The sequence below is a fragment of the Dreissena polymorpha genome, chromosome 12 (genome assembly GCF_020536995.1).
Source record: "Dreissena polymorpha isolate Duluth1 chromosome 12, UMN_Dpol_1.0, whole genome shotgun sequence".
NCBI lineage: Eukaryota > Metazoa > Mollusca > Bivalvia > Myida > Dreissenidae > Dreissena > Dreissena polymorpha.
Genome location: NC_068366.1, coordinates 53232700 through 53259487, shown reverse-complemented (window position 1 = coordinate 53259487; position 26788 = coordinate 53232700). Strand labels below are relative to the sequence as shown.

General features: G+C 38.3%; 2 protein-coding genes across 2 annotated transcripts in view; both read right to left on the bottom strand.

Annotated features, from left to right (window-relative positions):
• Positions 1 to 17680, bottom strand: LOC127853637 (5'-nucleotidase domain-containing protein 1-like). The gene is made up of 12 exons (XM_052388318.1): positions 17414 to 17680; positions 15425 to 15516; positions 14865 to 14936; positions 14150 to 14262; positions 12109 to 12197; positions 11502 to 11592; positions 9128 to 9302; positions 7909 to 7997; positions 6259 to 6383; positions 5311 to 5481; positions 4665 to 4839; positions 1 to 4226 (listed from the first exon to the last, which is right to left on the bottom strand). Exons 1-12 carry the CDS (start codon positions 17501 to 17503, stop codon positions 4117 to 4119), a joined length of 1392 nt encoding a protein of 463 aa, XP_052244278.1. The 5' UTR covers positions 17504 to 17680; the 3' UTR covers positions 1 to 4116.
• A 1033-nt stretch (positions 17681 to 18713) lies between these two features.
• LOC127852812 (midasin-like) overlaps positions 18714 to 26788 on the bottom strand; it is a 98169-nt gene continuing 90094 nt past the window's right edge. The window contains exons 39-41 of the mRNA XM_052386802.1: positions 21934 to 22048; positions 20244 to 20456; positions 18714 to 19952 (exon numbers count right to left, since the gene is read on the bottom strand). Coding sequence (XP_052242762.1) covers positions 19767 to 19952; positions 20244 to 20456; positions 21934 to 22048 — 514 coding nt within the window. The 3' untranslated portion in view covers positions 18714 to 19766. The remainder of the gene's footprint in view (positions 19953 to 20243; positions 20457 to 21933; positions 22049 to 26788) is intronic.

Here is a 26788-nt window from a genome sequence, read left to right as displayed (position 1 = left end):
TATGTATGTAAATTTTTAATTAACTTGTATGTTATAATTTGTGCTTGAACAGAGAAACTAAAGTAATATGTCAATGTAGAAAAAATATTTTTCTTTGAAATATGCCTTGATAAAAATGACCAAAGCATATCAATCATTAATACTGTAATCATAACAATTTAAACAAGGGTCAAAATTGTCACAAAACCAGGTTTTCAATTGAAAAAAGTATGATAAAGGGAGACAATTCAAAATGTGTATTGTTAACCTTGTGTAAATTTAGTGTAAAACCTTGATTTCAATTAGAACAAGAAATATCTTTAAAAAAGATACATGGCGTTGATTGTGGTTGGATTTATGAAAGGTAAAGAGTTCAATGAATGAGATTAAGGATAGCGAATGTCTTTTTATGTGCAGTTCTTAGCTGCATCACACGGGATGTTAAGCGGAGTTTTCGCGGCTTATTTTACATTATTACATATTGCTGGTCATAAACCTATACATACAAAACAGAAAACCAAAAGAAAAATGGAAGTGAAGTTAAAACATATGAGTAAACCGGCCACCATGAAGTATCCGTATATATTTTAAATATTTATATGCGCGTTCTTCAAACAAACCTGTTTTAGTGGTTTGTCGAGCATTGCTATTTGATTCGATTATTATCAGTATCGAGGATCATTGCGCTCATGCTTAATACATTAGTCAATATGGTGGAATAATTATTGTTAAATTAATCAAAAATAATATTTATCATGGTATTGTTGAAAACACATTAAGAATCTATTACTGACATACCATAATTATATCGCTGGATATCTTCATTTAACATCTTTCTGGTCTAAAGAAAGTTCACCTAGTTCACGCTAAAGCGTCTTTATTATACAACGATTATTTTACTCGCCGCGAACTTCGGTCAGCACATAAGGTAGTCGGGAAGATGCAGCGATGACCTGTATCTGACCCTGATACCTTGCAGGTTGAAATGCAATGCATTAAAGTGAGGCCTCGCTTCCACTGCTCTTTATACTTTTACATGTTAACATGTTGACAGGAATATGGAAGTTAGTACTAAATATGAGAACATAGCCTTTAAAATACAAATGTTCTCGCCCTGGAATTCCTCTGAAAATAAAAGGTGCACGCACAAACTGTATTGATGTCGAGATTGAGTGTAAAACTGTTCTATCTATTAGGCCTTTTTATTAGAGATATAATTGTTTCATGCTGAACACACAGTAAAACAGTGTTACAAAGATGCGGACATGTTTCCAATGTTCTGGTCGTATGCTCAAATCAGCCTATGGGATAAATAAAGTGTATTCATTCTGACCTAGCCGAGGGAAATTTTATTTGAATTTTATTGGAAAGTTACAAAGGTCAGGTAAGGTGAAAAGCTGGCTTAATACAGCTACGCCTAAAAAACAAATCTGATAAAGAGAGACAACTCAAAATCAAAATGTGCATTGTTACTGATTGTTCATAGTTACATAGTTGTTTCAAAATCAATCTATTTTTAGTTGTGGCGACCTTGACCTTGGAGATATTGAAGAAATTCTTTCGCGCGACACACCGTCCAATAATTGTGAACACATTTGCCAAATGATTTTAAAATGTCACAATGAATGACATAGTAATGGCCCAGACAAGCTCATTTATGGCCATTTTTGACCTTCGAATTAAAATTGTGACCTTGACATTGGAGATATCGACGTGATTTTATTGTGTGACACACTGTCTAATGATGGTGAACAAATGTGCCAAATAATTTTAAAATCTGACTATGAACGACAAAGTAATGAATGAAAGACAAGCTTGTTCCGCCCGCCAGCCCGCCCGCCGACATCGCCAATCTAATTACCCAGATTTTTCCTTCGGAAAACCTGGTTAAAAATGCAAAAAAAAGGGCCAAAAGACCTAATGCGTTCACTTAAGTCCCCTAGGAATAAACTCATGAATAGGTATTATTGACAAGGTTTCACTATAGAAAAAGAAAAAATGGGGCCCAGTTAATATCTCAGTTTAAATATCATTCAGACAAATGATTTACGTTTCAAGGAAACTAGATAAAAAATGTCACATTTAGAGTGTTAACCAGCTAATAAGCATATTTGACACCACATGATGAAGTGTTTTCAATAACTAAAATTCATACAAATGTGCAACTTCTAAACAGTTGACAAGCTTTTTGTCTTACTTGACCTAGTGACCTATTTTTTTTACCAAACATGACTCAGTTTGGAACTTTTTAAACATAATATTTGGAAAAATGTTCTCATTAACTTTCATGGGTTTCATTCCAAAGTGTTCTTTTAGTGTTTACAAACTTATTTTTGTATTTGATCCGTTGCCACAGTTTTAGACCCAACTTGACAAAGTTTCAACTTGGTGTAGATAACACATGAACAAATGTTCTGACAAAGTTTAATGATTATTAGCAAAAACATCTGATAATTAGAGAGTAAAAAAAGCTTTTTTGCTATCTGACCTAGTGACCTAGTTTTGTGACACAACATTACTTAGTTTTTAACTCCACCTATATAGTGCTCAGACAAATGCTCTGACCAAGTTTCTGGGATACCAAGCCAAATGATCACTTTTATAGTGTTAACCCTTTGCATGCTGGGAAATTTGTCGTCTGCTAAAATGTCGTCTGCTGAATTTCTCAAGTTAGCATTTTCTTCAATTTTTTTTCAAATAATACTATCAGAATAGCAAAAAGTTTGGATCCTGATGAGATGCGCGCCACGTTCTGTGGCGTCTCATCTGGATCCAAACTGTTTGCAAAGGCCTTTAAAATTCGGTTCCCGCACTGAAAGGGTTAACAAGCTTTTCCTTCTATTTTGATCAGTGTTTTTCTGACAAATTTTCTAACCAAGATTTATGACCTTTGGGCAATACATGGGCAATACTGGTGCATTCACAAGCTTTTCTTTATTTTGACCTTAAGACCTACAGTAGCTTTTGACCACATTAGTCCTATGTTCAAACTTAGACAAGATTGTGTTGGCACACATGTTCTGCCAGAGATTCTTTGGTAATTTATTTGGTATCTAGGGTGTTCACAAGCTTTTAAAAATATAAATTGTAATGAGGACTATTGTTCTGACCCTGTTTCATGAAGATTGGTCAATATAGTTGGCCTTTAAAAAGTACACAAGACAAATATTGACTATTAACAACCTACAAAATGCAATCACAAAAGCTCACCATCAACATGTGATCAGATGAGCTATATAATTATAAGGTAAATGCAAACTACTGTTTATAATCATCTATGCTAATCAAACAATGAAACAACAAGAGACCAGCAGCAATTATTGAATAACAAAATTGTACCACTGTAATGCAATCGTACACATCATGTTATGATATTGTCGTATTCTGAGAAAACTGGGCATAATCCATGTGCATCCCAGATTAGGGACGACACTTTCCGCTTTAAAGACATTTTTGTTTAAATGAAGTCTCATCTTCGCAAAAATCTAGTTTAGGCGGAAAGTGTTGTCCCTGATTAGCCTGTGAGGACTGCACAGGCTAATCTGGGACGACACTTTATGCACATGGATTATGCCCAGTTTTCTCAGAACAGGACTCATATTGTCATTTATCTACAAATGATCAAAAATCAAATAAATCACATTGTATGGTAAAATGCACCTTATAACAGACAGTAATAAGGAAAAACATCATTTAAAAGACAAATAAAAATGTAAAACATAACGTTAAGGCAGTGTCAGAATGGTGAAACATCATCAAATGTGGTAATTGGAAATCACTGAGCTAGATCCCTTGGTAAAAGCAAACCAAGTTCCCTATTCAATCTTTGAACAACATAAACATATATTTCACATATGTCCTTCATAGGTAGCACAACATTTTGAAATATAGAAAAATACCAGAAATCAGGTTTTTTAAACTTTAAAGTATTTAGTTTAAAAATCTAGGAGAATAGAGATCTGTTGACAGTCTTTGCATGGAAAATGGAATTGCCTTGTAGATCTAAGGCAAGTCTGTTGGATAGCACCAAATTCAAACAATAATATTGTCATCTTCTGTAAAAATTCCTTCTTCTATAAAACTGTCAGTTAATTGCTTCTTCATCACCGTATATCTTTACAAAGACTGATTTCCCTCCTAAGGCAACACAAGGGGTAGAAGCGGTTTGGGTTTGGCTGGAGAAAAGCCATCAGTGCTTCCATCTTCACTGTGATCAAAGCGGGTAAACTCATGGGCCAGTGGAAGACCTTGAATAAATGTCAAATAATAAAATAGCTGTTTACAGTACATTTCAAGTGACCTGGCTTAACCAATTAGTTGTTCCCAGGTAAAAAACATTGAGAATACTCTATGACTACTTTGGAACAACAAATCCAATCCATAATTCTCCTTATGTTTTTTCCAAACAATACAGATCCTGTTTCCGAGGAAACTGAGCATAATGCATGTGCATTAAGTTTCGCCCCAGATTAGCTAATGCAGTTAAATTGCACAGGTTAATCTGGGACGACCCTTTGAATTTTAGGAATTTTTATTTAAAGGAAGTCTCTTCTAAACAAATATCCGTTTAGGCAAAAAGAGTTGAATCTGATGAGCATGTGTTGACTGCACAGGCTAATCTGGGACGACACTTTACACCCATTCATTAGGCCCTGTCCTCCCAGAACCTGACACAAAATACACACCTGCGATGTACTCAATGCTAGGAATGGCCACGTCTGAGTACTTGGTGACCAGCTCCCCCCAGAAAGTGTTCATGTGTCGGTTGTGTAGGGGGTCTGCCTCGGGGTGGTAGAAGAATGAGCCCCATTGCCGTGACAACAGATACTCTTCCTCCTCCTCGTCCACTGCCAGGTTCACCTGATAATAATCACGACTGCTTTTGTTTTAATACAAATTTTGTGTTCTGATTTGATATTCCATTAACAAGATATGTTTTTCCTTTCTCAATGAACCAACTGTAAACGCATAAGTATACAAAATGTACTTTGATATTCATGACATAATCTTTTAAAAGTACCTTATAAGGGAGTTATGTACAGCTATACACTTCCGATTAAAGACCTCTATCAATCAATAAAGTTTCATTTGCATCACTTCAATACCTCTTGAGTTATGCTTTTCAGAAGAAGTAGTACAGACTTCCCTACAAGACAGACGATGCACTCACTACATGCATCACTTCCGAGGTCTAAAAACAAAGACACCAAAGTGTTTAAAACGTTAACACCTTACTTGCACACCTTTTTGTCTGAAAAATATACCATAGTAAAGTTCACATTAACAATGCAGACATGCACAAAATGTTATAACCCTCATCAATAGACTTACTGGGCGGACTATTTTTCTGTCGCGCTCATCCTGTTGCCAGTAGTGATGCGTGTTGTCATGGGGATGGAATCCCTCCGCCTCCATCTCCTCCAGGACTAGGATAAGATCCCAGTCAGTGAGAGTCTTGACAGGAAACGCATCCGAACACAGCGAGTCCCCAAAATACACAACCTGCCATGATATCGTTTAAAGTTTTTAAGTGACATATGTATTGGTACGTGATAATAGTGGAATAGTCAAAATATAAATGTTAAATAAAAAAAAACATCCAATTATGAGAGAATATCCTGCTTTCGTTATCTATGTCTGTCCATCTGTCTGTCTTGCCTGACTGCAGACAAAAGCTTATCTAAGTAACCAAGTACACTTCTCAATGTACAACATTCAAACTTGCATGATTTGTTCCTTATGATTTGAATTTGTGCAACAGTTTTGGGTAAATAAGAAACAGTTTAAATGTAAAGAAGCATGAACATGACATTGAAAAAGGATTCAAAAGATTTGATAGGAATGTTTTGGTGATATAGCGAAAGTAATGTTTATGTGATACTATGAGATTGTTAGAGGTCCACAAAGAATACAAACCCAAAATGCAATTTAATTTAGAAATTGGAGCTTAATTGATCGCTCTCAGCTCAGGTACTACTACTTTAACTGAAAAGTACCCCGGGTACTATGTCTGCTCAGGTACTACTTAAAAGTACCCCGGGTACTACAATAAGTATACTAGACTTTTTACATGGAAGAGAAAATACACTTAAAGGCACCAGGCCATACTCTGGGGTATTTTTTAGTATATTTTCTGTACCTGTTACTTTGTATTATACTAAAATGACCCCGTGCTACTTAAGGTAGTACATGAGCTTACAATGACCAATCAAAAGAAATTGGATGTATGTTTTAACTTTGTCACAGATATCTTTGATAATACACAATATTTTCCCAAACCTGTGGCCTCTCTTCCCCAGTCACCTTGGTGATGAACTTTTCAAGGTCGCCATGGTTACCGCTGGAGTAGACACTATGCTCTTCCAGCTTATCATAGGTAACGGTCTCCTTTTCCAGGATACCATCTGTGGACAAAAGGAGAATAACAAGTTGTTTTTTTCTTATTTAGGAAAAGGGAATAGCCTATTTCGGTGAGAAAATAGAGTCATGATGGCCCTGAGTTTAACCTGCTCACCTGAGTTTAACCCATTTATGCCTAGTGGACTCTCCCATCCTTCTAAATTGGATCAATTTATTTCCAAAATTAGGGATATCTAGTATATTTATTTCTATATTTAGAATATTTCTTACGAAAATTCCTTTGAGCAAACAGCGCCGACCCTAATGAGACGCTGCATCATGCGGCCTCTCATCTGGGTCTACGCTGTTTGCCAAGGTCTTTTTTCTAGACACTAGGCATGAATGGGTTAAGGTACATCTATTGGCAAAGACTTTTCCTGGGGACTTAGTTTTAGACTCAGCGTGACCCAGAATCGAACTTGGACTATATAAAACCAATATGACATTCCAACAAAGTTTCATCACGATTTCACAAAAATTCATTCAACATCTAGATTGGGAACAAGGTGACAGTTGATATTGCACAACTGGAGCAAGAGACATCAGACATATAGACATATACTGACCACAATGGCTCACTTTGAGCAATACATGCTAACATGAGCTAAACAAGAGCTACATGTATCTCCATAGGATGATATATGCCCCTGAAAAACGCTTTGATAGAATGTATGAGCATTTTTCGAAACCTAAACACAGATTTCGAAATCTAAACGCGGACCCTAAGTTAAAGGTCAAAGGGGTCAAAATTTGTGTGAGTATGGAAAGGCCTTGTACATATACACATGCATACCAAATATGAAGGTTACATCTGAAGGGACATAGAAGTTATGAGCATTTTTCGAAACCTAAACGCAAAGTGTGACAGACAGACAGACGGACAGTGAGATCACTATATGCCCTCCTTTGGGGGCATAAAAAACAACACAAAATTGAAAGATAATCTTATGATTTGGGCGAAATTGCATAAAAGTCCATGCTAAACAAGAAACTCAGATTGGTCATGAAACTATTACTTCTTCCATTCTCCGCCTACCTCTGTCTCATGTTGGGCCATTGTCAGTTACTGGCAAAGTTTATGTGCCCTTAGTACTGGTAAACTAGCTAACCCATGTAAGGTGTGAGTACTTAAACCTATAGCCATCATATGACTGAAATACTGTTAAAAATGGTAACATATACAAACAACAAGACTTGCCAAGCAATATATGTCCCCTACTGGCTCCACCATTGTCAGATTTTTTATATAAAGATTTGTTGCCATAGCAACCCGAAATTTGACGTAGGAAAAAAATGAAATGATGTGCATTATGTCCATATTGCCATCTATCATTGTTTCTAGTTTCTTGAAAAAATATTAAGAACTTTTAAAGGTATCACAGAATCCAGAAAAGTGTGACAGACTCACAGACTGACGGACACACAGAGCGCAATCCATAAGTCCCCTCCGGTGAAACCGGTAGGGGACAAAAACCTTATTCCTTTGCACTATAAATCCACAGAAATCATAGAACACTAATAAGTTCCGACCTAGACTAAGGAAGGGTTTGTTGTCCTTGAAGAATCCAGGCTTCCTTGCATTGGTCACGATAATGTCGAAATAGGACTTCCAGTCTGGGCTACAATAACAGTGACAAAGATATTGTTTATATAGATCTAGTCCCTGATTATAGCGTGTGTGTGTTTTTTATTACTAAAAAGCCATTTGGTTAATCTCTTTTGAAAAGAATTTCAGCAGTTCAAGACCATTTCATAGGCAATTACATTGCAAGAGAACCATTACACCTTTATAAAGGCATTTCTTTAATTCTTGCAGATATGGTTAATAACAATTAAGAAATGAGAAAGTGCAGATATGGTTATCAATGCAACTAATCCATTATAATGATTGAGAATAATTATTAATTCATTATTCTAAAATGGCACTTAACTTGTTTACTATATACAAAGAAGGAAAACTACCGTGGGTAATTACCCCGATATTACAATGGAGATAAGTATGACGTAACTTTGATTGTCCGCGCACTGTTTATGAATGAAGACGATGTCATTTGATTGTCATATTGTTGTGGTGACTTCACGTTTTCGCGGAAAAGTGGAGGACGTTCGGTTAATATAATTCTCATTTATAACCTTTAAATAATGGATAACTTAATAACGAAATCGTGTTAGAATAAAAATAATTGACATGTAAGCTTTGGCTATTGCGGTATGTCGTTCGATGCTTGTTATCAAACCACTCGGACTACGCACTCATGGTTAAATCCCTACGCATCGGAACTCCATATCGTTAGTTATTACCGCAATAACCAACGGTTACCCGTCGATTATTTCTTAAATCATAGATGAAGTAATCCAGATCCCCACTCAAGTGGCCTCTGTGCACCAGCCTTAATCCAAACTTAACAGAACAATTTATGCAATCATTCTTTTTGCATTCAGTGCACAAAAAACACACTTTTTTTCCAACAAACAAACACCATAAAAATTATTTAAATTATTTAAATCCGCTCTATTAAAAAATCGGGTTTAATGCATGTGGGTAAATTTTGTCCCAGATAAGCCTGTGCAGTCTGCACAGGCTAATCAGGGATGACACTTTCCGGGTGAATTGCTTTTTTGTGTATGAAGGATCTCTTCTTAACAACAATCCACTTTCTGCAAAAAGTATCAGTCCTGATTAGCCTGTGCAAACTGCATAAGCTTATTTGGGAGGACATTATGCACATGCCTATTTTTAGCCTCATACCCTAGCACAGAGGAGGCTGTCAGACTGGCAAAGTCGATGTGAGATGACGTCGTGAGAAATACGCACTTTCCCGCCATTTTCAAGTCACGTAACCACTGCTTCACTCCTAGGCTACATGCCTGGTAAAACTGCTCTGGGTGCTGCTTTAGCTTAGGGAAGAAATATCCTGAGTTTTCTAGAAAACGCAAATTGGAAATGATTTAACTTTTTTTTTCTAACAAGAACCAACTTAAGAATATATCCAGAAGCAATTGAATAGGGATTTCCTGAATTCTCAACCCATGTTTTAACAAGAGCACCGCCTTGCGGGTGCAGACCGCTCATCTATTTTCTTTTTAAAGGTGAAGGGACTCTCATTTTCAATCACAAAGGAGGGAGGGGTGGAGTGAAGAGGGGTGTATAGTGTGGGGGCGTGGACATTTATTACATTATCTTCCAAAATGCATAACAAAAATAAAATCGGGGGGGGGGGGGGGGGGGGGTGGATGGGGGGGGGGGGATTCTTGGGTGCGATGGTTGGACGGTATTTCAAACATAAAATAATAAAAATAAATATTTGTGTTTTTTAAACGTTTAAAAAAAAAATTGGGGGGTGGGGTGGGTGGGGGGTATAGTGTGAGGGTGTGGTGGTCATTTGTGAGATGATCTTTAAAAAAAAAAAAAAAAAAAAAAAATCGGGGGCGTGGGGGGGAATTCGGGGGGGGGGGGGGGGGATGGGGGGTGGGGGGGGGTATTCTTGGGTGCGATGGTTGGACGGTATTTCAAACATAAAATAATAAAAATAAATATTTGTGTTTTTTAACCGTTTCAAAAAAAATAAATTGGGGGATGGGGTGGGGGGGGGGGGGGTATAGTATAGTGTGAGGGGTGTGGTGGTCATTTGTGAGATGATCTTAAAAAAAAAAAAAAAAAAAAAAAAAAAAAATGGGGGGGGGGGGGGGGGTAATTTGGGGAGAGGGGGGGGAGGGGTGGTGGGGGGGGGTATTCTTGGTAGCGATGGTTGGACGGTATTTCAAACATAAAATAATAAAAATAAATATTGTGTTTTTTAACCGTTTCAAAAAAAAAATTGGGGGGGGGGTGGGGGGGGGGGGTATAGTATAGTGTGAGGGGTTGTGGTGGTCATTTGTGAGATGATCTTAAAAAAAACAAAAAACAACAACAACAACATTTTAGGGTGTGGATTCGGGGAGGGGGGGCGGGATTCGGGGGGGAGGGTATAGTATAGTGTGAGGGTGTGGTGGTCATTTGTGAGATGATCTTAAAAAAAAAAGAAAAAAAAAATTAGGGGGGGGGATTCGGGGGGGGGGGGGGGGGGGTAGATGTGGGTATAGTATAGTGTGAGGGTGTGGTGGTCATTTGTTAGATGATCATAAAAAAAAAAAAAAAAAAAATAGGGGGGGAGGATTCGGGGAGTCTATTGTGGTATGTCAGGTAAGAGTAGTTTTGTCAAAGTATCAATCAAATTTAATCATAAATAAAGAAGTTATTGCATTTTTAGCAAAATTTAATAATTTGACCTTGAGAGTCAAGGTCATTCAAAAGTCAAGGTAAAATTCAACTTGCAAGGTAAAGTAACCTCATGATAGCATGAAAGTATTTGAAGTTTGAAAGCAATAGCCTTGATACTTTAGAAGTAAAGTGGATCGAAACACAAAATTTAACCATATATTCAAAGTTACTAAGTCAAAAAAGGGCCATAATTCCGTAAAAATGACAACCAGAGTTATGCAACTTGTCCTTTTACTGTAATCTTATGATAGTTTGCGAGTGTTCCAAGTATTTAAGCAATTTCTATGATAGTTTAGGGGTAAAGTGGACCAAAACACAAAACTTAACCAAATTTTCAATTTTCTAAGTATAAAGGGCCCATAATTCCGTCCAAATGCCAGTCAGAGTTACATTACTTTGCCTGCACAGTCCCCTTATGATAGTTAATAAGTGTTGCAAGTATGAAAGCAATGGCTTTGATACTGTAGGAATAAAGTGGACCTAAACACAAAACTTAACCAAATTTTCAATTTTCTAAGTATAAAAAGGGCACATAATTCTGTCAAAATGCCAGTCAGAGTTACATTATTTTGCCTGCACAGTCCCCTTATGATAGTTAGTAAGTGTACCAAGTTTGAATGTAATAGCATTGATACTTTCTGAGAAAAGTGGAACTTAACGCAAAACTTAACCGGACGCCGACGCCAAGGTGATGACAATAGCTAATTTTTTATTTTTTTTAAATAGATGAGCTTAAAACTAAGACTGTAGTTCATCGAGTTATAATTTATTTCATGAGTTACAAATCTTGATTAATATTTCTCGTTCATAAATTTTTTTTACATCACATTTTTTAAAGTTCAACTTTGAAAACAAAAATTACCAGAGAATGCCTGGAACCTGTAGTTACATTCCATTCCAGCAAGAATGTCCTTGAACAGGATGTCTCTGTAACTAGGCAACGGTCCACCATTCTGAAAGAAAACTTGCAAAATTATCATAAAAAAGGAAGCAGAATTTTGATTGCAGCAACTGTGCTTGTTTTTGAGCCACATGGCTCTAAAAAGTTCTCAAGCAAATACTTTGTCTGTAAAAAAATATATAAGTTTAACCGTATTAAATGCCAAACTAGTATGCAACAAAAGATTTTAGGGCATACACTTTTACTGTTGAAACTAAAAACCAGCAGATGTGAAAGCTTTAGTAGTTGTTTGGTCACTCAATACAACTCATCAAAAGGGTAAGTTGTTCAAGATAAATTCTAAAAAAATTGTAAGTGGATTTGTACAAATACATATTATGTTTGCATCATAGCTTGTGGAATGTCACTGTAATGTTTCAAAACAATAAGGCCTGGTTGTTTCCAAACCATGAAGGTGTGTCAACTTAAAGTAATGCGTCACTAAAGATGTAAATTGATATGGTGTACGGATGCATCAGTCAATTAAAATGTATTTAAAATAAGACATGACATGTGACTTAGGTCAAACCTTTTTATCCCAGTAGTCTACCACTTGAGCACAAACATACAGGGCTGGCACATCAAAGTAGTTCTCCCAAAAGGCAAATGTCTTATTTCCTAAAAACACAAAACAGACAAGACTTGCTCACAAATCTTACTTCATGCTAAGCACATGAGCACACACAGCTCTGGCTCTAAATGATAATAAATTTGCAGATTGTGCCATTGAACCCACAGCATAATTATGATCTCCTTGTACCTCTCACATGAAGAGTCACAGCTCTCCTGAATGAATGGGGCCAGCACACAACCTTGACACCTAAAATCAACTTCATGCCATTACATAGACCTCACTATGCATTCCATCTCAGGCAGGTGTATTCATTCACCAATCAGACAGATGTACACATTGACCAATCAGGAGCTCCTTGGAGTCAAAGCAGGGCAACATCAGGATCCCCAGAGATGTGTGCAGCTATTGTGATTAAAACCCCAAGACCTTCTTACACAATCAATTATATCCCTATTAATATATTGCTTTTAATTCATATTCAGCTTACATGGCCAAAAGCAAATTTCTTCTCATTGATGATGTTCCTGCCAATTATACGTTTTAACTCTTTGCATGCTGGGAAATTTGTCGTCTGCTATACTGTTGTCTGCTGAATTTCTAAAATAAGCATTTTCTTACATTTTTTTCAAAGAATTCTATAAGAAAAGCAAACAGTTTGGATCCAGATGAGACGCCACGTTTTGTGGTGTCTCATCTGGATCCAAACTGTTTGCAAAGGCCTTCAAAATTCAGTTCCAGCACAGAAAGAGTTAACAATCTTTGTTAAGTACCTGTGTAACAAATAGAACAGTTCCAAAGTCTTACACAAGAATTGTACATCAGAAAAAAATGCATAGCTTAACTTTGGTTATAGAAAACACTGAGGACATATTTGCAACAACAATTCAAACTATATTTATTTGGTTGCAGCATCACATAAACAAGAGCACCGCCTTGCGGGTGCAGACCGCTCATCTATTTTCTTTTTAAAGGTGAAGGGACTCTCATTTTCAATCACAAAGGAGGGAGGGGTGGAGTGAAGAGCGGTGCATTGTGTGGGGGTGTGGACATTTATTACATTTTCTTCCAAAAATGCGAAAAAAAGGAAAAAAAAAATCGGGGGGGGGGGATTCTTGGGTGCGATGGTTGGACGGTATTTCAAACATAAAATAACAAAAATAAATATTTGTGTTTTTTAACCGTTTCATAAAAAAAAATGGGGGGGGGGGGTGAGGTGGGGGGGGGGTATAGTGTGAGGGTGTGGTGGTAATTTGTGAGATGATCTTAAAAAAAAAAAAAAATAGGGGGGGGGGGGGGATTCGGGTGGGGGGAGGGGGGGTGGGGGGGGGGATTCTTGGGTGCGATGGTTGGACGGTATTTCAAACATAAAATAATCAAAATAAATAGTTTTGTTTTTTAACCGTTTAAAAAAAAATTGGGGAGGGGGTGGGGTGGGGTGGGGTATAGTGTGAGGGTGTGGTGGTCATTTGTGAGATGATCTTAAAAAAAAAAAAAAAAAATTTTCAATTTTCTAAGTATAAAAAGGGCACATAATTCTGTCAAAGTGCACGCCAGAGTTATCTAACTTTGCGTGCCCAGTCCCCTCATGATAGTAAGTAAGTGTACCAAGTTTGAATGCAATAGCATTGATACTTTCTGAAAAAAGTGGACCTAAACGCAAAACTTAACCAAAATTTTCAATTTTCTAAGTATAAAAAGGGCACATAATTCAGTCAAAATGCACGCCAGAGTTATCTAACTTTGCCTGCCCAGTCCCCTCATGATAGTAAGTAAGTGTACCAAGTTTGAATGCAATAGCATTGATACTTTCTGAGAAAAGTGGACCTAAACGCAAAACTTAACCGGACGCCGACGCCGACGCCGACGCAGACGCCGACGCCGACGCCAAGGTGATGACAATAGCTCATAATTTTTTTTCAAAAAATAGATGAGCTAAAAAACAACATATTGACCACCAAGTATTATGTGTTTCAAAGCATTGAGACTTAAATCCTACCAGTGCTTGGCCTGACAGCCTCTCTGGCATGCTCGTAATGCTCCCACAGTAGTGTCGGCCCATATGTCGATACAAGTTCCCTTTGAGACAGCGCCCTCGTGCCATGACTTCCCCTTCAAACAGTGGAAAATCCATTAATTTGTTGAACATCTTTCATAAACTTTTTTTTTTTCAAATGATAACAAGAAAATCAGTGAAACTTATGGGTGCCGCTTTGTCAATATCTGGGCTACTTGTGTGGAAACAAAATATTTTCTTTATGGCAAATAACTCTCTGTTATTCACTGTAGCGGAATGACAAGACATTATGCACACTGCATACAAAGATTCACGAATTTCAAATCATTATTTCTTTTCATCTTTCACAGGAACATAAAATTCATTCACAAATGTCATTTTATTAAGCAAAGGAAAATAACTGCCTAAAAAGTTATTGCAGCTTATTTATAACAACAAATGTCCACCCTATAAGGATGCTCCACACAACAGGTTATAAAAATTTAATCATGACTGTGCAAGATCAAACACCGAAAATAACAATCTAAGAAAAACATGATTACTATCATAGCATTAATAGTATATTATATTACAATACATACCACCAATTGCTTCAACTTAAAAAGCAGGCAATGTTTATAAGCTATCATTAACCATGAAGTACTGATCATTACAATGAATGGTTTGGTCTCCAATGGTCAATGATAGCTATTAGTACCTAAGAATTTTTCCAGAGTGTGACAATTTGATAACGTTTCCTTTTGCGGTGTCTACAAAAAGACCTTTGCATCTGAAAGGAAACAAACACACATTTTTAATGCATTATAAGTGCTTATCAACAGAGAATCTGATGAAATCTTAGAGGACATTGCAATACATTTTTTGGGGGGTTATTTCACTACTGAATCTAAAATTGTTATTGCACATTTACTTTGCCTTTATCTATTACTAAATCTATCTATCTATCTATACTGTCTAACTCCCCTTGCGGGTAGTTGCAATAATTCAACTCTCAGCTTTATAACCCAATGGGTTGCTGCCAGAGCCGCCATATAGCAAAATTTATCAAAGGCTCTGGGAGTCCGTTTATATGGACTACCTTTGCGGGTATTATTGACAGGTAAATACTAAAATACAAAAGCATGGTCATATATCAAAGGTACATTAATACTCACAAGTCTATGAATTAAAAGGTACAGGGTAAATTTTTGTTTTATTAATTAAGCCCTCAGAATTCAATTTAAAGCAGGGCTTCACGAGTCTGATTATCATACTTACATAAAATCCTTGCTGTCTGATATGTCTGTACGAATGTCTGAATCATATCCTTTTTCTTGGACAAGAAAGTCTATAAGACTGTTGTAAGTTAACTGAAAATTCACATCAGACACTTATGACAGGGAATCATATCATAAGTCACATGTTACGGAGTAATTATGAGTTTAAATCTGAACAACCATAAAACTTTTGACAGGCAAAACAATGGAACAATTTGGAATGTTTCTTTTATTTTAGTTTTTGCTGAAATTGCTGGTCTCAAGTGAATTACTTCAGTGGAAAAAAACTTGACTGCTCAGTCTTTTTTTCCATGGTGAATGTACCTGAACATATTCCTATATACTTGGAACTGTTTACTAGTGTTTAGGGCCTATACAATTTAAATACAGTTCCAATATCAGGGGGTTTTCAGCACTGTCTGCGCCTCCGGAAAACGGAGGCACTCCCAAAGCAAACAAACCCGATCCCAAACCGAAATTATAAAAAAAAATCCCAATTTCCAAAAAATATTTTTTTTCATTTTTTTTTTAAGAATGAAGTGTCTTCTAACTTGTGTGACTAACCAGTGTTTGTTTTGGTAAAAAATATCTGCTATAAGGTTTTGACTGTACAGTTCTTATCTCAGAGTGTAACTGTAACTGAAAAAAAAACTGCAGTACTTGAATAGACGTTGAACATGCCCAATATTGCATCTGTTTATATAAAGAAGACAATATAACAAATATAAACAAATTTATTTGTTAAACCACTGAATTATTTAAGCATGATAAATTCACAAATTAGTCCCAAATGAGCCGTTTCATCGAAGCAAAAATTCCCAAAATGGCCAATTTTGTCGATAAAAAATTCCCAATTTGGTCAGACTCCTTTTCCCAAAATACCGTAATTACTCTATGTTTTCGGACACTCTAAGTTTTCGGACACCCCGTTTTTTAGCAAAAATAATTATTTTTCGTGACTCTTAATTTTCGGACACACGAGTTTTCGCCATAATTAATGTCTCTAAGTTTTCGGACAGTATATTTTACAGGGCTATTTTACCAAATTTCGGTCCTGTTTTCGATATCTAATGACACTTCGATCATGGGGTTTTACAACCAGATTAACATCATAAAACATGACAGGTGCATGCCTGAGGGCAACGGACCATTACATTTGCGTTATTGGGTGAATAACCTTGCAAACCGGTATGAATCGATGGTTTCGCCCGATAACATATGCGTTATGACAATTACCAGGGGTAGTGCCAATTAACATGACTGAATCCACATGAGTGAATCCTTTGTCTGTGGTTAAACCACGTGACCTATGTATCGGTCAGCTTAGCAATTAGTGACGTCACAGCAGAACTGTGCTATTATCTACCGCAATGGTGCTTCCCCTTCTCAGTAAAATAACTGTGACAAATACTAAACGCTTCAAAGTGTGATGCTCCCTATTGCAAGTTTTACGAACAATGGAAGGTGTAAGACAACAACTATCGGAAATGAACAAACAAAGAATTCATTGTTTGCTTTTTTGCGTTAATTGCAGGTTCATACAAGCGAGTATCGGTTCATCACATGCTCATCTTTGAACTCGTTGGTCTAAGTACAACATTGTAGTAACGATCTGTCAAATACATTAAGCATTTAAAATTATTTTAAAATGCAGTGCAAACACATAAAACTGTCATTTATACTATACGACATGGTATTTTACAAGCGCGTGCTATTACCCGTAGTCGGTGATACAATTGACGCTATTTCGGACACTTCAAATTTCGACTCTAAGTTTTCGGACACCTGTATTTTGTGAATATTTTTCGTATCTAAGTTTTCGGACACGAAAAAAATTAATTATTTTTAAGTGTCCGAAAATATAGAGTTATTACGGTAGGCAGAAAAACCCCTGAATATATACCCGGCGACTGTCCGAATATTGTATCCGAAACATTACTCTATCTTTTAATTAAAACGGTTACAAATAAATTAGTAAAAAAATGGCAACCTTAATTTGATTCACCACTCTGTACTTCGCCAGCGTGTGGTCCAAGTCAAAACCAATTGCATGGTAATTAATCAACGACAGCGGCTTCATGTTTATTCAACAAACGTCACCAAATCGGCACCTCCAGGCTCTACACGCAAAAACCAAGTTACTTCCCTTGTCAGTAATAATGTCATTATTTCTGATTATTTTATACTCGTGCCATTGTGATGTTTTGACAAAGTTTAGTATGTTATCATCTGAATAAAACTTCCAACTTGATATTAAATCGCCTCAGTTCCTTAATTTTGTTCACATCGGAGATGACCTGTAAATAAACTCCGACTTCCAAGTAATACTCGATTGGTCATTGTCGGCTCGGGTACTGCTTAAATGTACCCAGGGTACGGAAAATATACTTAAACGTAACCAGCCACTATCACAACAAACAATTTAACGTTAGAATTCCTGGTTACGTTTTAGTATATTTTCTGTACCCAGGGTACATTAAACTGTACTCAAGAGTACTCGGGGTGCTTTTAAGTAGTAACCGAGCTGACAATGACCAATCTAGCTCAACTTAGCAACAGTTTGTATGTATTTTGATCAGTATAAATCAACAAGATTGACCAAGCACTTATGAACACCATTTGCATGAATTTAATGCATGGATCCGTTTGCTTGTGCACCTTTTGCAGGAGTTTAATGAGACCATGCCAGTTTACTTAATGTAGGCTTAATGAATTGAAATCACTCCCTGCACAGAAATTAATTCATTCTTCGCAATGGTACCTTATTTTTATTAATCCATTAAGGTAAGTGCCGTGTTAATATTGGCTTGGCGAGCTATACCAATATGCACGGACAAAGAATTCATTGGTCTGGCGGTCTGGTGATTGCGGTGCTTGGTGCACGTACTTGTTTTTCAACTAGACGACACAAGTTCACTTGTTACTCTCTAAGAATATTATCTGGTTATCAGAAAGCAATGATTTCTCCTTGCAACTCTGGCTAATCCCACTGCATAAGACCACAACAGAATTCAATATCTTTCAGTAAAATAGCTGGAAATATATTCTATGATTCAAAGATTGTGAGTCAGTAGACATTTTACAAGGTAGGAGTGCTAGGACACACTCTCTTTCCCACCTAGGTGGCGCATTACACTTACTTCCCAATCCCAGATAATATCAATCATATGTATTATTATATCATATGTATTTTTCTGACCCCAAATGGTTGATTGCCATGTCTATGCCTTTTTTTATTTTTCATGTATACTTCATTGAGCAAATTTACTAATAGAATACAAAAACATCAATCATATTTTCACAATTTATTAGGTTTATAAATCATTTTTTTGCAAAAAGGAAGCTCCAAAATGTTCAATTATGTGGTAGTTGTGGAACAACTAATTTTCTAGCATAAGTTATTTATAGGTAATCATGTTTATTGAAGAAGTCAAAGCAAAAGCATATTTCAATTACTGGGTAAATGAATATAGTACTAAGTATAACTAAACTGTTACAACGAAACACGTTGTTATTGTTACGGCATTGTATGTTAACCATAAAAATGATTGATTAATAAACAGATCCTAGACTAAAACAATATATCCAAAACAAATAAGTCAATATAACAATCTAAAACATTTCTCATCATAGCATCAAAACAATAATCAATCAAAATATATAACCATACATGAACAATCATTTATATCAAGCTATTTGAAGTTTTTGTTATGAAGTATGAAACCAATCAGGCTTAGCGTTCATAGTTTAATTCCCTCACATCAGAAATCAAAAACATTGGTTATTTGCTGATAAGATTTATCTACACATTTCTCAATAGTCTTACAGTCAATTTTCCAAAATCTACATAGGCAAGCAAGTAAAAGTTAGACCTTTTGCTATTGATGCTTATGCATACATGTAATTTAGATTCAGCCCAGTGGATTCATACAGTTAAAGGGAAGACTGAACAACCATACATAAACAATGATTGCTTTTAATCAACAGTATCACGATTAAAACCACTGCCACAATGGTTAACTACACCATAAAAACCCCTGCCACAATGGTTAACTAACTGGAAAAAGCACAAGCATAAAAGTAGTGTATCAATTAAGGTTCTCACAATGGAAGGTCTAGGACTAAAACCCCCAAAACAATATAGGTTCTAACATTTAAAGCCTATTATCTATAAACCCTTAAACAATAACAACAGCCTAACATTAATCTCTTGACAGAAGTCATTGAAGAATGAAGACTAATGCCTTTGTTCTATTAATGAACATAATTATTAAGCTGATCAAAAACTTTTTATCAACTTTAAAGGAAACAAACTGCCTATACAGACACATTAGTTCACATGTTTATCTATCGACAGCAGTCACGAGTTCGAACCACTGTCTCAGTGCATCGCTGAGCACCAATGGAAGACTGTTGATGTCCCGCAGTATGATGTAGAACGGGAAGGGGAAGGAATCCATGTAGGACTTGATCTCTGGAATCTGGCCTGCCTCCTTGAAGACAGGAACCTTGATGTCCAGAATGGAATCCTAGAAACAAGAATATTGTATAGTGCCAAGGGGATTAAATGAGCTGCATCATGCAAAAATACGTCATATGTGGCCTGCTAGCTAGAGACCAGCCTACGCATTCACACTTAACTTAAATAATTATTTATAAAACATTCTGACATGAAAACAAGAACAAGGATAGGTTGCCCTATTTTTATGTATTGGTACTCCTTTACATTGTAACATTGCATAGTTTGGTTGTTGTTGCGTTTTCATTTTAAAATACCACATCACATATATACATGCATCGATCTTGAGCAAATCCCATACCTTGTTTACAGGGTTATCTATGATGACAAACACAATGAATATGTTGGCCTCTCTCGCATTTCTGACAGCCGTCTTTACAACCTCCATGCCTTCCATGAAGAGTCCCCGCCCGTCGGAAACTATCAGCAGCAGCTGGGACGTGTCAGGATTACCCATAGATCCTTGCTGCTTCTGTCTGGCATCCAGCATTTCCCTCGTGGCGTGTTTTAAAAACTGAAAGTACAGTAAACATGCACATCAGTTGTGTAGCTATTTACACCAGAGATTCCAAGGTATTATTTATTGTTCATTACAGCAGCAAGGTTATAGTGGTGTAGTGTGTATGGTGTCTGCCTATCAAGAGATCCTGGGTATGGTCCCCCCTCTAAGCGAGTGTTCTAAAGATCATCTCTTAAACACACTAAAGACTAACTCTACCCAGTTATTGGACTCAAGAGTGACTCAATTAGCCTAAGGCTTTAAATCCAATCAAGCTTAATTTAATACCGGTAGGAATAATGTCTGCCTAGCAATCAAGAGATCCTGAGCATGGTCCCCCCTCTCAGCGCGTGTTCACAAGATCATCTCTTAAACACACTAAAGACTGACTCTACCCAGTGATTGGACTCAATAATGTCTCCAGAGCTCCAGATAAAAATTTGGTTTAATTCTTATTTACTCCCTATTTTAAAAATGAATTCTTATTTTACCCCCTCGTTATAAAAGTAATGAGTCTTCAAAAATATATTACCAAATAATTGTGTATTCATGGTTTTTGACACATCAATAATTTAAAATTTTGGTTTATAGTTTTGGAAAAGCCTGGCTTTCCTTTTGTTTTTTAACTGCTTTAGATTCAGTCATTTACGCAAGAGCTTATACATTCATCAATTATTGACGAAACCATGCTTTGGGTATTTGGTTCATGAGAATCATTTTGCCATTCGACTGACTGTTCTTAGGTGTGGCTCTTTTCCTCACAGCAAACGCTTGAGTGACGTTGACTTTAAGTTTTTATTGAGCGCCTTAACGAGTCAGAATTGGGATGAAATGTTTATATAATTTGCTACTGGAACTTTTACGCATGTTCGAAAATTTCAAATTCGTGTTTTATTTTTACAACGCGTAACTTTACGCATAGATTTTAAATCTAAATCGTTACTTAAGAAAATTAATTCGTTTTTACGCCTTTACGCATGTTATCTGGAGCACTGAATGTCTCAATAAGCCTTTAAATCCAATCAAGGGGAATTAAATAGATTTGATTTAACATCAGTAACAGGGGCATATTGGGATTACCCATAGTGCCTTTGAATTGTTGATTTTTTTTGCATAATGATTTTCTTTCCATGGTGCTTTTTAAACTTTGAATATAAAATTACTGCCATTACAGTATTCATGTAGGTCACATAGTGAAATTAAACCTGCAGTTTGCTAGGCCATCAAATATGCTGTAAAACATTTGTTTATGATTTGAATAACAAGAGAATTACAGAGACTAATCTTTGGCTATCATTGGCACACTCTATTTTAGTTGCATTTGTATATCAGGTTTTAACTGTTATTTATTACTTTGATAAGCCAAAAACAGATCATAAAACGTACTTGGCACACTTAATAAGCATGACAAAATCACAAAGTTTGGGTGCAATAATAAACCAGATGGCATACATATAGGTAAGGTATGATAATGTTTAGATTTAAAGCCTACCTGTGCTATTTTTGTCTTCTTCTGCTCAAAGGTAAGGTACTGCAGAAGATGAGCCCCTGATTGGCTGGTAAACTGCTCTGAGAAAGGGTGGAGAACACGCACCTCCTCCCCAAAACTGTGAACATGGGGGAAATACATGAGAATGGTAAACTGCTCTGAGAATGAGTGGAGAACATGCACCTCCTCCCCAAAACTGTGAACATAGGATACACCAGAATGGTTTGAGAATGGTAAACTGCTCTGAGAAAGGGTGGAGAACATGCACCTCCTACCCAAAACTGTGAACATTGGAAATGCATGACAATGGTTTAAGAACATGTTAATTTCTATGTGTAAATTGGTCCCTTATATTGACAAATTTTGTACTAGAATTAACAAACTTGGACCAAGGTGTCATTTTTTATGGGGAATAGAAGATGAGATCCCTCAAGCAATTACTGATAAAATAGCTTATCAAACAACTCAAACCTTGCTCAGACAACAGGGCTGGTAGAGCAGCTTACCTTATCTTCAACAAGTTAAACTAAAACAAATTTTTCAAGTAAAATTCATTTTAATTAGTAATTACTTACCTGCTATCATATGCTACTCACCCCGAAGGATCGTAAATAATCCGGAATCTTTCTGTCCAAAGAATCCCACACTTTTCATAAACCCGTCGGTCAGGTCAGAACGGTCACATAGTGCCATGTAGCCGCACAACCAAAATGGGATATTACCCAGAATCACTCTTATTCCAATAAACAATATGAAATATTAGACGAAGAGCGGGGTGGGAGGTGGGACTTACCAATAGCAGGTAAGTTATTACTAATTAAAATGAATTTTACTAGAAAAATTTGTTTTAATAGCTTAATTACGTTACCTGCTATCATATGCTGACTTTGCAGCTGAGGCGGGAAGGTTCGCGAAAATCTCCCCATCACAGCGGAACCCATATCTCGGGTTCTCAGCTAATCTTCGTTATTACGGTATTAACTTAATTCACGGATAAGCGTAATATACCTATGCCGTGGAAGATACTACCGTTTGTGCAACCACAAGGGGGCCCAACAAATACAAGTTGTCCTGTTGGCACTCCAGAGAACGAAGATAAAAAGATGAAAAAGTGGTCTGATTCCTCCAGAAAGCAGCTTGAAGCACGTCAGAGAGGTGGGTATGATTAATATATGCCCACGAGGCCGACATTGCTCCTAATTCATGCGGTCTAATCTTAAAAAGGGATGAATCCCTTGAAGAAAGAGAAGAGTAAGCCCTTTTTATAGTCGAGGCTACCCAACGGGAAATAGAAGCCGCAGACACATCGCCCCCCCCCTTTTAAGGGAATGAAGAGTCTCTTGCGAGAACCTCAAATAGACTTAACTCTACTAAGATAGAACTTCAAAGACCTGACAGGGCAGAGGAGTCTATCTTCATCTTCATTTTCACAAGTTCTAGAAAGACTTGGGACCTTGAAGGGTTTAGAAGCCATTGAGGGGAGTTGATTTTTAGCAAGGAATCCTGGCTGACACATCAAAGTGACAGAGCCATCGGAGGAATCAAAACGAAGATGGCTTTCTTCGATAGAAAGAGCATGAATTTCACTTCTACGTTTGGATGAAGCCATGGTAAGAAGGAAAACGGTCTTCCAGGTTAGGAACTGTAAAGAAGCCTGATTAAGGGGTTCATAGGGAGCTTTAATATGCGATCCAAGAACACAAGCCAAATCCCATTTGGGGGTAAGAGAACGAGACACAGGACGTTTAAGTTCCATGGCTCAGATCAGTTCCGAAATGGCTGGGTCAGCACAGACTTGTGATGACTTACGAAAAGCCAAGGTATGCGAAAGCACAGACCTGTATCCTTTGATTGAGCTAAGAGAAAGTTTCTTATCATCAAAGAGATAGATTAGAAAAACCGCTATGCGTCTAGCAGAGGGATTGAGGGGATCAATTTTCCCTCGAACACACCAATTAGAGAAGAGTTTCCAGCGAGCATCATAGACTGCTCTGGTGGACTTTCTCCTTGCAGAGGCAACGAGCGTTGAAGCCCTGACAGAAAAGCGTTTCTTCTGCAGGGATTGCCTGATAATGGCCAGACGTGTAAGTGGAACATGTATGGATCCACGTGAAGTCTGCCTCTCTGAGATAGATCTGACCTGTGCGGGAGTTCCCTGGGAAATTCGCACAGGAGACCGAGAAGGTCGTTGAACCAGGATCTCCTGGACCACCAAGGGGCTATCAGGAGGATCCGGCAAGAGCTCACACTGATTTTCCCTAAGATTTGGGGAATTAGAATGGGTGGGGGATAAGCGTAAGCGTGCAGTTGATCCCAATCGAACGAAAGCGCGTCTACCGCCCACGCTGCTGATTCGTACACTGGACTCACATACAGAGGAAGTCTGTGGCTGTCTCTGGTCGCAAACAGGTTGACCAGTGGATAACCGAATGTGAGGAATATCTGGTTGGCCACTTCCTGATGAAGTGTCCACTCCGATTGAAGTAACTGGTGTTTGCGAGACAAACCGTCCTGGTATGTGTTTGGACAAGAGAGAGACGTTGAGGCTCTTGCAAAAAACAAGTAAGTTCATTGTTTCCAGATACAGGGAGTGAGAGTGTGTACCGCCCTGTTCCTGGATGTAAGCCACGACTGTGGTGTTGTCTGTCGATACCATCACACAGGAGTCCCGAAGATGTGATTGGTAATGAGAAACAGCTAGAAAGACTGCTCGCATTTCGAGATTGTTTATATGCAGGAGAGACTCCTGAGGAGACCACAATCCTGATAATGTCAGGCTGCGGGGTTCCAGGTGAGCGCCCCAACCTTCCATGCTCGCATCCGTTACGAGATGTAAAGAAGGTTGCGGGGGAAGAAGCGGTACTCCTGCCAACAGGGTCTCCTCGTCTAGCCACCATTGAAGGTGGGGGACTAAGGACGGAAGGATGGGAATCTGTGTTAGCAGATTGTCTGGAGACCATTTCCATCGAGCTGAGAGATAGTGCTGAAGAGGACGTAGGAAGAGACATCCCAACTGCACGAAGTCTGATACAGAGCTCAGGATACCGGTGAGTGAGAGGAAATCTTGAGCTGTGATATGAGATTGGGACAGCACCCATCTGACCTTCAAAAGGAGGTCTGATACACGTTGCGGTGAGACCCTGACCCGATTGATGTGGGTCAGAAAATTCATTCCCAAGGAATATGAAATCCTGAGAGGGAATGAGGTCTGACTTGGCTACATTGAGAAGGAGTCCTAAAGAGAGGAGCTCCTCCCAAGAGAACTCTAGGTGTAGCAGAAGCAGTCGACGATCGAGCTGGTGTAAGAGCCAATCGTCGAAATACTGAAGCAGTTGAACCCTGTGTAATCGGAGGTGTGCGCCCACTGCGGCCATGAGTTTGGTGAAAACTCGTGGAGCTGTGGCCAATCCAAAGGGCATCGCCCGAAACTGGTAGACCTGGCCTCGAAAGGAGAAGCGCAGGTACTTCCGGTAGTTGGGATGGATAGGAACATGGAAGAATGCATCTTCCAGGTCCAAGGAAACCCCCCAGTGCATGGGTTTGATGGAGCGCCGAATGAAGGCAGGAGTCTCCATCTTGAAAGTAGGTTTGACTAGAAACGTGTTGAACACTTTTAAGTCTATGACTGGTCTCCAGGAGCCGCTTTTCTTTTGAACAAGGAAAAGGCGACTTAAAATCCTGGAGAACAAGGGTCGTGAACCCTTTCTACCGCCTGTTTTTCCAGGAGTCCAAGAATGGAGTCTGGAAGTTGTGGATGCGGAGATACCAGATCTATTGGGACGTGAGAGAGTGGGGGCCTTTTTTTAAATTGAAAAGTGAGGCATTGTGTGACAAGAGAATGAACCCACGCGTCCGAACTTATTTGGAGCCATCGATTTGCGAAGTGCATAAGTCTGGCCCCGACTGGTACCTCCGGCATCAGAGGTTGTGGCAGTAGAAAGGGGTATGACCTAGGGCTGACGTTTTGGAGGTCCACCCTTGCCGGAAGAAGGATTAAATGACTTCTTGTCCGCATTGGGTTTGCCCTTACTCCAATTTTGGTTTACAGAAGGCTTCAGATAGGAAGATGTTCTGTTCTGAAAAGGAGGCCTATTTGTGGGCTGACGTGGAGCAGACGGACGCTTAGTAGGGAAACTGTCCCTTTTAGCGTTCTTGGCTGGTGGGGCTCCTGGGGGCTTAGAAGCAGGGCGCTTAAAAACCACAGGGCGCTTGCCAGAGTTGCTCCTAGCTAAGGAGGCATGTATCTGATTTTCACGATCAGCAGTAAGTGCCGACTGTATCCTCCCTCTGAAAAGAGAATCTGCTGTTAGTGGAGCAGTTCGAAGGGAGTTAACGCCTGTTTCCAAAAGGAAATAATTGGGCAAGGAAGAGAGGATGAGGTCTCTCCGAAGCCTTAACATCTCAGACATAGACGACGCAGCATTGTGAGATAAACACTGCGTAGTACGTGAAAGATGTATCAACAAGGCCCGGAGCTCCTCTGGGATTGAATCAGAGAGCTCCCAAACCAAGTCTAAGGCTGTGGCTGCCATGAGATCTAGCTGGTTAGCCAGACCTATGGAACGGCGTTCTCTCAGCTCCCAATTTTCCAACAGGGAAAGAGGGACTGCTGTATGGGTAGATGATGAAGGCATTGTAAGTGACAGCTTACTAATGTCAGCATCAGGAACCGGAAGTTTGGAAAGGTCCAAACCGGTAGAAGGGTCGGGTACTGGGGCCTTATAACTTTTCCCGCCGTCCATCTGTTTAGGCTCCGTCAGCTCCTTAGGGGCTTTCCATGGAGATGGCGAAGGCTTATTGGCTGGCTCAAGTGACTGGAAAACAGCCATTGTGGAAGAGCCAATAGGAAGGCGTAGAT

Coding starts and splice junctions, on each gene's coding strand:
- LOC127853637 (XM_052388318.1), bottom strand. CDS start 17,503: ATGAAGCCGCTGTCGTTGATTAATTACCATGCAATTGGTTTTGACTTG. Junction 14,263..14,864: donor CACTCTGGAAAAATTCTTAG/GTACTAATAGCT, acceptor CACTGTTTGAAG/GGGAAGTCATGGCACGAGGG. Junction 9,303..11,501: donor CAGGTTCCAGGCATTCTCTG/GTAATTTTTGTT, acceptor TGCGTTTTCTAG/AAAACTCAGGATATTTCTTC.